Below are 15,184 nucleotides of genomic sequence, written 5' to 3' on the forward strand. Positions count from 1 at the left end.
AGGTCCAGCATGCTCTCTCCATTGAGCTACACCCTCAGCAACCCCTCAAGTGACACTTGAAAATAAAGCATGGCTCCAGATCGCTTTGGCCCTCATTTGGAGACTACTCAGGCTTGAAGCGCTCGCCTTCCGCTGCTATTGCTTCAGGATGCAGACATGACTGTGATGTGGAAAGAGACACCAGACTTCCTGTGGAAGCAGAATATGTTTATAGTGATCTACTATACTAGTGTGCATAATTTTAACTTCCTCACTATTGCTGTATGTCATCCATAAGTAAAATATTTATTATTATTATTATTTACTAAAAATATTGATTTTTTTCTTTCTGAGAGTTTTAGACACATAGATTTTAAGTACATCTTTTGGATATTTCTTAATTTACACTACAAATTCTGGGCGCAATTAACTCGGGTATTATTTTATTTTCTGTTAGTATTTTAGGTACCACCGTGGTTATATTAACATATAACATTTCCTAAGAATGTCTTTATTTGAAAAGCAGGAGTTAGAAAGCAACACAAACAAGAAAACAAATGAGTGGCTACAGATTTTGTGGGGGATATAATTTATGCGGGGCTCTAGCAAGCCGGAGCAGAGCAAGCACAGATCTGAACATGGGGAACACGGTACCGACAGGTCTCGTTCTTTCCCTCTCCTTTGCTAAAAACCGTTAGGTTACGTCCCCAAAGCTAGTCCCAAAGTCCATTCCCTTATTTGATCACTGACTCATTCCTGAGACAGAACACCAGGGTCCAACAATCATATTGCATGATTTGGCTAATATGTCCAATCAGGATTTAACAGCTCACCCTAGCACAGGCTCCCTTTCTTTTCCTTAAAAACTCACTCCTGAAAAACAACAACAAAAAAGACACGCTTGCTGTTTGCTGCTGCTGCTGCTGCTGCTGCTGCTGCTTACTGTCTGCTTCTGCCCCATCCAGAGGCAGCCACTCCCACCCCCCCATGCTTGCCCCTCGGGGTAATAAATCTCCTTTGTGCTGAGAATATGGTGTATGGCTGTGTCCTGTATGGACTCTGGAGTGCCACCCTCCCTTAAATTTTATTCCTTTTAATTTTATGCTGCACATTCCAAACCAAACCAGTTTTATAATAACTATCATAGAAACAGCAGAACAATACAGATACTTAGAAAACCACACTGCAACAATCCTAAACTTAAACACAGAACTCACAGCTTGCATGTCTATACGGTTAGTTTGGTTTCCTCGTGAATAAAGAATGAACTCATCCAAAACTGCGTAAAATAATGAAAAATAAGTGAGATAAGCAGGTTCTGCTGGGAAATCAAGCCAGCATATTCCCATAGGGGAAATCCCATGAAACATCTGAAAGACTGAATGAGCTTTGTTAAGGGCTGCCCACCCTCTTGGTCTCGCTGTGATCAACTCTCCCACTGCAAAGGGCTGAGGTTCAGCTAACTGCTGAGCCTCCCTTAGCTCCTGTGGCAGACAGACCCACTCCATAGAAAGCTTCTCTAACAAACAAATGGGCTGCCAAAGTGTTTGCTCCCTTGGAAAATTAAAACAGGAAAAGAAACCCCATAAAACCAGAAATAACCTAACAGAAATGAATTTTTATTTATTCCATTTAATTTGTTTGTTTCAAGCCAATTCTGCTATTGATTGTAGCCAGAACGCCAATGAAAACCCCAGGGAAAAAAGAGAAGTAGGTAAATTGAGATTGAAAGACACAGTGGCTGAGGTTAATAACTACTGTGCTGGCTAATTTTATGTCAGCTTAACACAGGCTAGAGGCCTCTGAAAGGAGAGATCACCAGTTGAGAAAACGCCTCCATAAGATTGTGCTGTGGGCAAGCCTGTAGGACATTTTCTTAATTAGTGATTGATGGGGGAGGGCCCAGCCCATTGTAGGTGGAACAATCCTGGTGGGATGGTGTCCTGGGTTCTATAAGAAAGCAAGCTGAGCAAGCCATGATGAGCAAGCATCACTCCTCCACACCCTCTGCATCAGCTCTTGCCTCCAGATTTTTGTCCTGTTTGAGTTCCTGTACTGACTTCCTTCAGTGATGGACTACAGTGTGGAAGCATAAGCCAAATGAACCCTTTCCTCCCCAGCTTGTTTGGAAACTGTGTTTCATCACAGCAATAGAAACCAAAACCAAGACAACTGCTAATATAACACATGATCTTTAGACCTTACCTGAAAGGATTCATACTGCTCACGATCTACGGGACCAGTGCAATACAGGTTTCCAGTATCTCTTTCCACATAAAATAAGTTCAAAGGATCTCTATCAACTCCTGGACCTCTGATGGAATAGTATATGGTGTAGTTTTGAGCCGTATCAGATTGGATCTAGAGAGTAGATATTATAAGCATGAGACATATTTTTATTTCAGCAGAATTTTCAGGGGTATGTTTATGCTATTACACTGCCAGTTACTAGAATAAACAACAGTCCCCTGTCTTATTCAGTATTAGAAAAATACAGCAATAGAATAAAGAATTATGATTCAAAACAAGATATTTGCAAAATCCCACAGCAGAATCTTAATTTCCAAATCAAGGAATATTTCGAAGACTGAACATTATATACATGAACCAAACACTTGGGACTTCTCTGTGTTAGAAACTATAACAATACGAGAGTGAATGATTATCTCTCACCAGTCTATTTAAGTCCTGAGATGAAACTGCACTTGGCAAAGCATTTTAGAAAGTGGTTTTCACCAGGTATGGTGGCATATGCCTGTAGTCCCAGCATGGAGAAAGTAGAGACAGGGGAACTAGGAGATAAGGCCAGCCTGAGTCTACAGAACAAGACCTGTCCAAGTGGATAAGACAAATTCTGAAAGACAAACATCACGTTTTCTCTCATTTATGAATCTGGACTATACGTGTGTGTGTGTGTGTGTGTGTGTGTGTGTGTGTGTGTGCGCTTGTGTTTGTATATACATACATATATATATATATTTGTGTGTGTATATGTGTATATATATAAATATTTATGTGTGTTTATGTATATATGTGTGTGTATATATATATATACACCCTAACCCCCATATATATGTATACATATATACATATATATGTGTGTGTGTGTGTGTGTGTGTGTGTGTGTGTGTGTGTGTGTAACAATTTAAATATGACATGAAAGCAGAAGGGGGACTGAAGGAAGGGGATGGGGGTGTGGCAACAGAGAGAAGTGAGTGGTTAGGAGTGACTATGGTAAAAATACATGATATGCTTGAAAGGATCTATCTTTGTGAAGCTTAACAGTGAACAAAATGAATACCAACTGAGCTACATGATGAAATCTTGCCTCAGATTGGGGGTGGGAGAAGCTCCCTGCTCCTGCAGAAGACCTAAGTTTGGTTCCCAGCTCCTACAAGCATCCATAACTTGAGTTTCAGGGGATCTGATTTCCTTTTTCTGGCCCCCACAGGACTATATGCATGTGATGCACATAAATTCATGTGAATGCACACACAGACACATAAAACAAGTCATTTTTTTAAAAAGAAATTGACTTGGTAGATGGAAACTGGTAGGGAAGATGGAAATGGAGCAGCAAGATAGTAGAGGGATGAATATGAGCAAAGCGTAATGATAGAAATAAGCGAAGATGTAATAGTGAACCCACTATTGTGTGCACTAATTTACAACTTAACTTAGAACACTAGGAGGAAGGGAAGAAACAGACTTGGGCATAATGACTAGAAAGCCTGTGTCTTTCTCTTTCAGCTCTGCAATTCTAATCTTTATTGAGGCATGCATTTTTGGATTTTATAAGCTGTGCCCAGCCTCTGTGATACCCTTGTTGACTGGGAAAAAAAATTAAAGAAACATGCTTTAGAATGCTGGATGAGCTTTACAGTTCTTATAGACTGTTTTTTCATGACTAAAGCTGAAAAATGTGTACATAACTGTTAAGAAATACTTACACATATATGTTGAAACATGATACTTTAAACCTTCCATTCAGATATTCACATGCAACTATTTTACATATTTTTAATTAGTGAAGATTCAACCAAGGCCTTGAACATGGCAGGCAAGCATTCTGAGATACATTTCCAGCCCTCATGCAATTATTTTTAAATCAATATTAATTATTTTTTGAAAATGGAAGGAAACTATACCTGTTGGAGGAAAAGTGGGAAAGGACCCAAGGAGTTCTCTAGCATGGAACAAGGGATCGGCGCCCATCTTCTCTTGGTACGGCTGAGAACTTTCTCTGCGTGCAGTCTTTTATTTAGTACCTTGATTTAGAAGACAAGAAAGATAAACCTTCATTGCTAAAGTCAATGACGACTCCATCCCCAGACATTAGAGCTGATACATTGGTCTCCTCTTACGAAGATTGGCTAGGGAAGTGTAAACCTATGACGGTGCTTCAAAACCAAACTAATCTTCAATACTGCAGAAACAATAACAAGAATGGCAAAGAATAAGACTGTGGTTGTTGTTATGCCAACCATTCTCTGGAGAAAATACCTTGGTGGAAATATGGAAGAAAGAGAGATGGGCTGGAAGAATAGATGCAACACTGAAAAGCAAATTCTTGCTGCCACATTGCCATGCAAGGACACAAGAGGAAGGAGATGGGATGAGAATGACTGGGATGGCTTGACTCCCACAGTTAGCATAAGCAGATTCCACTCACCAGCAACTAGCCAGAGCCAGGGGACCAACAGTCACCTGTCAGACGAAGAGAGAGATATCGTGACAGCGCTCCGACTGCGTCAGTGAAGAATGGCCAGGGACTACCGGGGAAAGGTTGTTTTGACCTTCGGTGTCACAATCGATAGGCACGGACGTGGTCCCAACCTTCTCCCTTGTTACCTGACATCTAAGACTACAAACTATGCTAATGACACAGGGTAGGCAAGATGTGAGGCAAAGTATGAAAGCTGTAGCTGTGTCCCCGAGGCTGAGCCTCCTGATAGTCGAAAGCCCATTGAGGTTCAACACCCTGAAGCCGCAGTTGGATTGTTTCTGCTATGTTAGAAACTAAAGCACAAGGGTATTCTCCCACATGTGCGCCCTAGCAAAGGGGCTGCATCCTCCAAGGCCTGGCGTCACCATTTTCTCTCTTGCATTGTAGCCTGACCCACCCATACACATACTCCTTTTGTGGGCTTTTCTAGAGGATGACAGGAAAGAAAACCCCTAAAAATACATGTGGTCCATCATAACTTGACACCACAAAAGGATCATCTCTCCCCCAGAATATGCCACCCGTCTCATGAATATTAATAAAACTTCTTTAAGAGCCACAACACAGGATTCGCAGGGCTGATGACTGCCTTGCGCCACCCAATCTCTCTCTGTAGTGTTTGTTTGCTTTCCGTGGGTTGGCTAAATAAACATCTGCTCAAACTCTCTGTCTTTTGACTGAAGTCTTGTCTTCAAGAAGACAAGAACCAGAAACCCTTTTAACACTAGTACGCATGAGGAGAGAAAATTTTAATCAAGAGGGGGTAGTTTCCAAATTTGTTTTTGGAAATCCACTCCAAAAAATCAAAAAGTGTCACTTGGGGTCCTATCTCAAGTTCTCGGTGCAGCTTATCGCAAATGAGAGGGATGACGAATTGTAATGACGTGTTGCACAGCCAATCCTCCTTCACTAAACACTGTTGACCCACAGCTTTCATTTGCCACCCCAAGTCTTCTCTGGTTCCACATCCTCCTTGGTGGTGTCAGTTGACCCTAAGGAGGCAACGCCATTACGCTTCCCGCATACCTTCTCATTTACTTCTGCTGGAACTTCTAAATGGACAGACAGCTCTCTTTCTTCTTGGCTCTCCGCGTTGAAAAGCCATATAGTAAAGCTTCTTTGGCCCGAGGACAGGACAACAGAATTAGTTGTGTACACAGAGCCATCTTCTAAGACTTGGAAATCAGGATCACTCAGATGAATTACATTTGCCGATTTAAGGCAGTCCTTCAGGTTCACTGAGGAAATACATACAGCAGTCACTTTAGCAGCATAGAGTTCAGAAAGAAGTATATACAGTATGTGTGTGCAAGGGGAGTGAAACACTTAAATCATGTTCACACTGGAATATCTAGTGTTTTTAAATCATATATGAAATTATATGGTTAAGATCCTCTCTAAACACACATACTGTTTCTAGTGCTTGCTCTACACCCATTTGGAGAGATATTTCTCCTGAAACAAAGGAATGTGAACTCCAGTATTTGAATATTTGACACAACATTAAAAATTAGGGTTTTTTTCATAACTAAAATTAGCTGTTAAAGACTACATACTATCTGAGTTAAAGTTATTAAATTGATATACTACTGAAGTCTACACCAAATGTAAAATAGTGAACATATTATGGACACATTGGGTTGGTTTACTTTTCCTTATACAACTAAGTCCCATAAAGAATTGACAGGCCAGTAAGGTATCAAGGGGTAAAGCTCTGGTCCTGTATGTATGTGCTTGTGTGTGTGCACACATGTGCATGCACACACACATGCAGACTCACACACACTTATTAGTAAGTTAAATAAAAACAAAGGACTGATGAAAAGAAGTACACAGGGCTAAAGCTACAGCTCAGGGTAGACGGTTTGCTCAGCATGTACAGTGGCCGGTGCAAGGCCGTACAAACGGGCTTGATGCCCAGCACACCTAAAAAATGGTGGAAGTAAAATGCAGTAAGAAGTCAAAACATTTAATGATGAAAATCCAAGAACAACACCTTCAAACTCAAGAAATAATTCCAATATCATTTCTCAAATGCTTAGAAACATACACAATATCATCCATGCAGTACAAATGTCAAAAATTATGTCACTATTTGAACTTAAATCTTTTTATCTTCTTTGGGTAATCATATTTTTCACTAAAAATATGTTATAACTTGTGTTAAAAATGAATGCACTATTCACTTTTAACTATTAATCATGAATTGCTCATGGTCCTAAACATTACAGTAACTTTTAACAAAGCACACCACATTAGGACTTATTACAGACTACAGCTGCTCTTTACCTCTGCCAACAAATTTCTCAGCAGGTAGTTCAGAGGGGACCTGAAGGATCACTTCTTTACAAGCATCACAGGCAAGTGCAAGGATCTAGAACAAACAGATTAGTGTCATACACTCACAAGATCTTTCTAATGAATATGGAGTTTACTTACGTCTCAATTACATAGTAATATCCTCTTAATCACATAAAAGAAACAGTAAATACTTAAGTATATGTATAGCTACACAAAATTTTATTTAAAATTATTTTTTTAACTTTATAATTTAAAATTATTTATTATTTTATTTAACAAAATAAAAAAAGAAATATATACTAGAGTAAGAAACCTGAAATATATGAAGGACATGGACCAAATGGTAACAAGTCCCCATGGCTCCCTTCTTTACAGTGGACTTAATACTGGGGGAACCACATTCTTTCTTAGGAATGTTTCTATTTTATTTTGTAAAATGAATTTGCTAGTATCTTCACTGACTGGGACAGCAGAGTGAGGATCCAACAGCAACACGTGTCAGACTGTACCAAATACACACAGGAAAGAGAAAAAAATAAATTCACCATCCCATCACACTGTTTCCATAAATGTTCAATATTCCAGGAGCTACAGAGCCAAAGCAACAGTCTTCTGAACCAAACCTGGGTGTCATCATTGAAAAGCATTGTGGCTGCCATGGGAGGGGTGGGCAATATGAGTATGAGTCTATGTGAGCATGGGACCTTATTCTGAAGACACATCTTCTCACTGACAGCTAGAAAACACTTGACTTCAAATATTTTAAACTATTTAGTAATCTACCGTGAACCAATTTCAACTGATCGTGCATTTGAAAACAGAAATTTTATTATGTTGTGAACTTTTTCTGTGGATACTTCTGAAAGAAGTGTGCTCCATTTTCTTCAGTTCGCCAAAATGATAGGCCAAAAGCAAGAAAACCAGCCAGCATCTATGTATGAAGTCCTTTAACATAAACTAAAATCAGCCGGATTTGGATGAACATTTTCATTTCCAATCTATCTTAAAGCATCTATAATTATTCAATTTCAACTATACAGGAATGATCCAATAAGGCAGAGATTACATTTTAATTGCAAAATTCAAATACCTCTCCCCAAACAAGACTTTTAAATTGAAAGTAAAAGACAGGAATTCTCTCTCTCTCTCTCTCTCTCTCTCTCTCTCTCTCTCTCTCTCTCTCTCTCTCTCTCTTTCTTCTCTCTCTCTTTCCTTTTTGCCAAGAGAGTAAGACTTTATTGGTCTTTACAAAGTTAATGTGGCAACCCCAAATTGCCAACTAACCATTAATTAGGATTTTAAAAATTGACTTTTTAACATTGGAATAAAAAGTTGATGCTGGGGTTGGGGAGGTAGCTCAGTGTAACAGGACCCTGGTTCAGTTACAAGCACCCACATCTAGGGGATCTGATGCCTTCATCTGAACTCTGCATGTCCATGCTTCAGATATACACGGAAAAATAAATTAAAAAGTTTAACTCTGGCTGAGACTGACCACCCGGAACCACTTCTCAAGCATTCTCACTCAAACCCCAAGAAGCCTGGAGTTCCCACTGTAGCTAGAATTTGCATTAGCTATCCCCCCCACCCCCCATCTAATGTATGGACAGTAAGTAAACCCTTAGGACTAGAACAAGAATTCAAGACTTCTTAAGGGACAGGGGCCTGTGGATGGTGCTTACAGGGGAAGAAGGGAATTTTCACAGGCTGCCTAGCCAAGGGAGAAGGGGCACAGCCAGGTGTTTTAAGGACTGTGGCTCAAGGAGCCTGACAAAGAATATCTCATTCACTTAGCCAACACTTATCCATTCAACCAACACTCGGTGATAAGGAGGTGCTAAGCTGAGTCACAGGCTCCAGCAGCCAGCACAGCAAAGACCTTGCCCTCTACAGATCACGGTGCAACGCAGCAGTAAACAAACAGACAAGTGCACAAATGCCACAGCCCACTAAGACAGATAGCAGTTACGGGGGAAATAAAGTGGAGAATGGAGAGAGGGTTGGAGTCCAGATGAACTGAGGGGAAAACCAGTTCCATACTTAAAGAACAGTCTGGAACATGTTGCTGAGGATCTGTCATGTCATGGTGAGAAGTGCAGGTTTTGTTCAGAGAGCAACAATGCATGGAGCTGCAGAGTGGCCTTATCTGGGGTTCACAAACAGCCAATCAACTGGCCTCACGGCAACAAGACCTCAGACATGTGGGAACAGGAGCCAGGAGAGGAACTGCAACGGCGGAGCAGTGTCCTAAGGTAGGGCCATGGTACTTGCACTGAGGTCTCAGCGGTAGAGGAGTTGAATGGCCCAGTTAAGACAACTGCTTTTGGAAACAGTGTCCCTGACATCCATTCATTCATACATTCAAGAAATTTCATTGAATGTCTACTATATAGTAGACAGACATGATCTGCATGAACATTCAACCCCAGGATGATAAGACGTATTTGTAAGCTCAATAGGGTACGGAAATGCCGCGGTAGGGAAGTACAGGTTGGTAAGGGAGAGGAGGGAGAGCCAGCCTCACCTAGGAACCAGATGAGGTCAACTGAGGCGTGGCCATGAGTCAGTCATGATAGGAGAAGGGAACGTTTACACTATAAAGGTACCGAAAGACAGATGACAGACACCTAAATAGACAGCTATCGTACAGTGGTTCTCAAACCATGGGTCGTGACCCCTTCAGGGGTTGAACAACCCTTTCATAGTGGTCACCTAAGATCATCAGAAAACACAGATATGAATTACATTACAATTCACCACAGTAGCAAAATTACAGTTAGGAAGTAGCACTGAAAATAATTTTACAGTTGGTGGTCACCACCTGAGGAACTGTAATAAAGGGTCACAGCATCAGCACGTGTGAGAACCACGGCTACAGTGACTGACGTGTACAGCACAAAGAGAAAAAAAATTAAAGTGGTTTTGAAGAACAAGTTTGGAGCAGTTTCTGAATCGTGTCAACAACCTATGTGCATTTTCTTCTACACACTATAAGGAGCTGCTATGGTTTACAAATAAGTTGGGACCCCAAAGGCATGAATTCTGGGTGCTACATCCCATCACTGGAAAGCAACTGGATGGTGTGGGCTTGACTCATTCAATGGCTGTAAGGGAATGTTTCACTGGATGGCATTGTTAGAAGGTGGTGGGAGTTTGTGTTGGCTCCCGATTCACGCAAGGAAGTCACTGAAGGTGAGACCGTGAATGATGGCTCCTGCACGGCCTCTTTCCTGGTACTCCTTTTTGCTTAATATTTACCATGAGATAAGTAGCTTTCCTCGACCATGACCTTCATCCATGATGTATCTGCCATGCCTGAGCCTAAAAGCAATGGCATCAGTTAACCATGGACTAAAACTTTTAAAATTCTGAGCTGGACTAAAACTTTTAAAATTCTGAGCTGGAATGTATCTTTTCTCCTTTAACGCCTTTTTCTCAGGTATTTCTCAGAGCACTGAAAAAAACTGACCAACAAAAAAGCAAAGATTTCTCTCCAGTAAATGAATCACCTAAGCAGGTTTATATTGGAGTATGGTAAGTCTGACTATTGTGGAGAAATAAATCAGGGGAATGAACTTTCATTGAATGAAGACATGTAAGAAAACTAGGAGAATGTATGAAAAAATTAACTAGCAATGCTGAATAACATGATTTTGAAACATCCTACAGCATCAAAGAATGAACAAAAATAGCAAAGAATTGAAGGCGATGGTCTGCAGATAAAGTTGAAACCTTGACTAAGTTACAGACATAACTTCTGACCTGCCAAGATTGGCTCTGGTTTAGATGAGCCTCAATAGAGATGGAGGGAAATGGAACACAGGACACATCTACAATGTACAGGAAGCCAGGCTCCATTACACCTTCAATATGAGATACTGCCACAGTTAAACTGGCTTTGCATTGGTTTGGGATTCATTCAGATCCATGTTTTGAGTTAAAAAAACAAAAAGCTCTTGTATATTATAAGCGCAGTGCCACAGGGAAAGCTTTGGAAGCAGCCCCACTGTGATGGTTCCTCTTAGTGGATTTAGTGGGAACAAACCTCTTGTATGCCTATGAAGATATTTCCGGGAGGTTTAAATGAAGAGAGAAGACCCATCCTGAACGTGGGTGACACCATCCCAAGGGCAGGGGTGCAGGACTGAGTAATAAGGAGGAAACACGCTGAGTGCCAGCACCCATGCTTGCTACTTCCTGACTGGTCCCCATACAGTGGGACCAGATGCCTCACTCTTATTCTGCCACAGCTTTCCCACCAAAGGAGACTGTAACCTCCGAGAGCCAAAATAAATGCTTCCCTTTTTAATTGCTTCTAGTCAGGTATTTGTTCACAGCAACAAGAAAAGTAGATGATCTCATCACTAAACCCAGAACCATAACAGGTTTTCCAAGGTCACCGTAGATGCTTCATGTCACATTGAAGACATCTTAGACAAAAGAGCTAGGTAGGGCTTGCAAAGAGGAGGAAATAGCTCTATTTGCATCTGCTTTGACATTAGCTACAAAACTCAAGCAAACCAATTAATTCCCATTGAGGGAAGCAACTGCTAAAACACAGTTATCACTACTCTTCCTGTCCATGAATGAAACCAGTCACACAGTATAAAAGTTGTTTTCTAAATCGATCAAATGTGTGGAAATGCCAGGGAGGAAATTCAGGAAGAAGCCTACAAGGCTGAGTGGCAGCAGCACTATGCTGTCTGCTTCCTGACTGTGGGTACCAAACGCCTTGCTCTCCTCTGCCATGATGTCCCCATGAAAAACTCGACTCTTTCAAACAAACCTAAACACATTTCTGCATTTACACAAAAAGAAAAGTGGATCCAGTCTGCCTAAGAGAAATCAGCAACATACATACATTAATCCTCAATTAAACGACAACTTTATGATCCCCATAAAATCTCAACACAGTATTTCCTGGAGCTAAACAAGCTGGATCAAAAGGTCATAGGAAAAAATATGAAAAAGAAGAGCGACGAAGGGTTATGTAGCCGTTAAAGAAGCATACAAAGTCCTACTAAGTAAAACAAGACTATGTATCAGAACTTTTTAATGTATTACACTGGGCTTTAAAACATATTTGTGTTAAAAAAAAAAAAAGCAAATATATTTACCTTTTAACACAGCTTATGCTGTTGCTTGGTTTGGCTTGGTTTTATTTTTGTGTTTTTACAATGGGAATTCTGATTGTTTTTATATCATTGCTTTTCTCAACTTGAAAAAGTTGAAGTCTGAGTCACAGACAGGCTTTCTTAACTGAAAATGTATAGGATTCATCATGTTTCTCCTGTAATCCGTATGGTGTCATCCTGCATTTTAGTTCATCTACTTGGAGTTTCCTGTGGTGTTCTGCATAAAGTATGGGTTCAATTTTAACTTTTGCAAAACATCTGCCTAGTTCAAGTAGCCTCAAAGTCAATCTCAATAATTCTTATATTGATGCTATCCTTAAAGATGTGACACAGTGGGTCTCAACCTTCCTAATGCTGCGACCCTTTAATACAGTTCATGTTGTGGTGACCCCACCCCAATATAAAATTATTTTCATTGCTACTTCATAACTGTAATTTTGCTACTGTGGTGAATCATAATGTAAAATATGTGTTTCCCAATTGTCTCAGGGGTCTTGACCCACAGGTTGAGAACCACTGATATAACATGACTTTAACTATTAAATAGCTTTCTGTCTAGCCGTATAAAACCTGTTCAAAGAGGACAACAGCTCCCAAAATCACAGTCATTGGCTTTGTGTTCGTCCCCTATAACTCTGGCGCTCCTATCCATAAATATGCCTGCTCATATATGACCGGCAGATAGCCAGATTTATCCACTGAGACATTATTAACAACAGCAAAAGCCAGCAGCAGAACTGATACCAGTAAACAGACCCGTGCAGTATCTTTGAAGATGAAGTTATTTTGACAATAAAAGATTAAGAGGAGTAATGAGGAAAAAGAAGCTTCTAGACTTTCCCATGAAGAGTAAGGTACACAGACATTCTATATATTGAAATCTCAGATACCAAAAAAAAAAGAACATTATTTGAGAACATAAAAAAAATGGAAAAATGGTATGCTACAGAGTATATCTGTAGAAATATAAAGGCTTGTTGTTTAAAGGTGATGTCTGAAACAGCAATATTAATTTAGGATAATGTGATATTTTAAAACATAACGTAGATGAAATTACCTCCAGAAAAAAAATGCATATTATACACACACACACACACACACACACACACACACACACACACTCCACGAAACAAGACTTAGAACAAAGCTCCACAGAAAATCAGCATTTGCAAGTGGGGAAAACAGTGGCCAGACAAAAGTAATAAACAGAAGGCGGTGGCCAGGTCATGCGGCACAGGAAGAGGAGGGTCCACTGCCTAACAGCTACATAGTTTATGTTGTGTAAGACACAGGCTTCCAGACAGCTGTTGCACAGCATTGTGCTGGTAGCTAATTTTCTGTTACTGTATGCTTAAATCCTGTCAAAAGGGAAGGTCTCATGTTACGCCTTTAAATCATACACAGAAAAAGGGAGGATGGGGGGACCAAGAAACTGAGTAAGGAGTCAGATTCTGAGGGTCAGAGAGTTTTTTCTAAGGTGTTAATGTCCAGAATAATGACTCAGTCACAAGGTAGAATTATGTGAAGAATAGAGCACATCACTTGAGCTTGTCAAAGAAGATCTTGGAAGGCTGCAGAGAACAAAGCACCATTGGGGCATTCAGGAAGAAAGCAAGCTCCAGTGGTTAAGACACTATGGGGTGGGGCAGTACTAGGAAGTGAAGAGAAGCTGACTTGTGGAATGTCAAGGGATTACCTGAGTATATGAGAAATAGGAGATGCGAAGGGAGCCGCACCCCAAAAAGTTATTCTTCTTCAGTAGACCTCGCACTTCTCACGCCCTTCTGAGGCTGGCAAAGCTCTGTTCACATACACCACATTGGCGTTTAGAACAACCTGAGGGGACTCGCACTACACTTTGCTGCTTGAAAGCAAAATGCCAGCAACCAGAACGCCCCGCCCCCTTCCCAGTGCCTGTCCCTAGACTCTGAAACTAAGAGAGACCTAGGAGTGAGGGTTCTACTTCAGCTGATTCTCTCGTAGCATTCACTTCTCTTAAAGTGATCTAAGGCATGTGTATTTAGGAGTGCAGGTTTGCACTGGGCAATGCTATATCACGAAGACTAAGCATGCTTTTTCTTTCCAAGAATAAGGCCCTGCGGTATAAAAGGAAGTGGCAACTTCCCTCACTAGATACCAACCAAAGTTCGTTCTTTGTCATCAGCAACATATTTTGTGACCATTGTTTGCCCTAGGCTGTTTCTTCAGCCATAAAATCTTGACTGCGAGATACCTGTCCCTACCTGTGCTTATGAATAGCCCCTGGGAATTGTGATTAAAAGTTTAAAGTCCGTTCATTCCTTGGAACTGACATTCCAAGTCCAGTAACCAACCAGATTTTCAATAACTAAAAACATAGGAATCCCTTGTGAAAAGAGAGTCCAGGAGAAATGGGAGACACCTTAACCTTTCAGACCACACACACACACACACACACACACACACACACACACTACACACACTTGGTTTCCTGGGTTCCTCCAGGCTTCCTTCAGGGACAGCTTGAGTTTACTGCTGCAGGCTAAGGGCGAAAGGACACCATATAAAGTTGGTCACCTAGCACAATGAGCTTTTTCCTTGTCCAAGGGGTCCACATAAAACTACACGTTAGGGCATTCTTATCCCTGACTCCCAGAAGGCCTACTCCCCGAGGTGAATTCTGGAGTCTTCTGGCTCCCTAGGGAGATCCAGTCAGGTCCCTAATAAAGTCACATTTTTGGCTCCCACTCAGAGAGGGCTTAAGGTCCTGGCTGTTTTCCTTCTTAAAGGAGAATGAATCTGAGCAGAGTTGAGACTCCTCCCGGGACAAATCTCAGGGCCAGGAAGTTCACTTCCCAGAGTTTTATGGGATCAGTGGTCATCTCTGTTCGCCCATCTCCCAATTTGGGGAGCAACTCCAGACTCTCTCACTCTCTCCTTCACTCCAACTCTCGTTTCTCTCTGGAATCCCAACTCTAGCACAGGACTCTCAAGAGCAACGAGTCCTTTTTTTGACCCCAAGGACACCACGCTGGCTTTCGGTGTCGTCCCCTGGGGAGCTACC

General features: G+C 41.1%; 1 protein-coding gene across 3 annotated transcripts in view; it reads right to left on the reverse strand.

Annotated features, from left to right (window-relative positions):
- The window catches only part of LOC114704984 (desmocollin-2), a 37,706-nt gene that overhangs the window by 21,803 nt on the left and 719 nt on the right, over window positions 1-15,184 (reverse strand). For all 3 annotated transcript variants that reach the window (XM_028886540.2, XM_028886543.2, XM_028886541.2), the window contains exons 2-5: window positions 6,995-7,079; window positions 5,732-5,943; window positions 4,128-4,247; window positions 2,185-2,340 (exon numbers count right to left, since the gene is read on the reverse strand). In XM_028886540.2, the coding sequence (XP_028742373.1) occupies window positions 2,185-2,340; window positions 4,128-4,247; window positions 5,732-5,943; window positions 6,995-7,079 (573 nt within the window). The remainder of the gene's footprint in view (window positions 1-2,184; window positions 2,341-4,127; window positions 4,248-5,731; window positions 5,944-6,994; window positions 7,080-15,184) is intronic.

The sequence above is a fragment of the Peromyscus leucopus genome, chromosome 19 (genome assembly GCF_004664715.2).
Source record: "Peromyscus leucopus breed LL Stock chromosome 19, UCI_PerLeu_2.1, whole genome shotgun sequence".
Lineage (NCBI taxonomy): Eukaryota > Metazoa > Chordata > Mammalia > Rodentia > Cricetidae > Peromyscus > Peromyscus leucopus.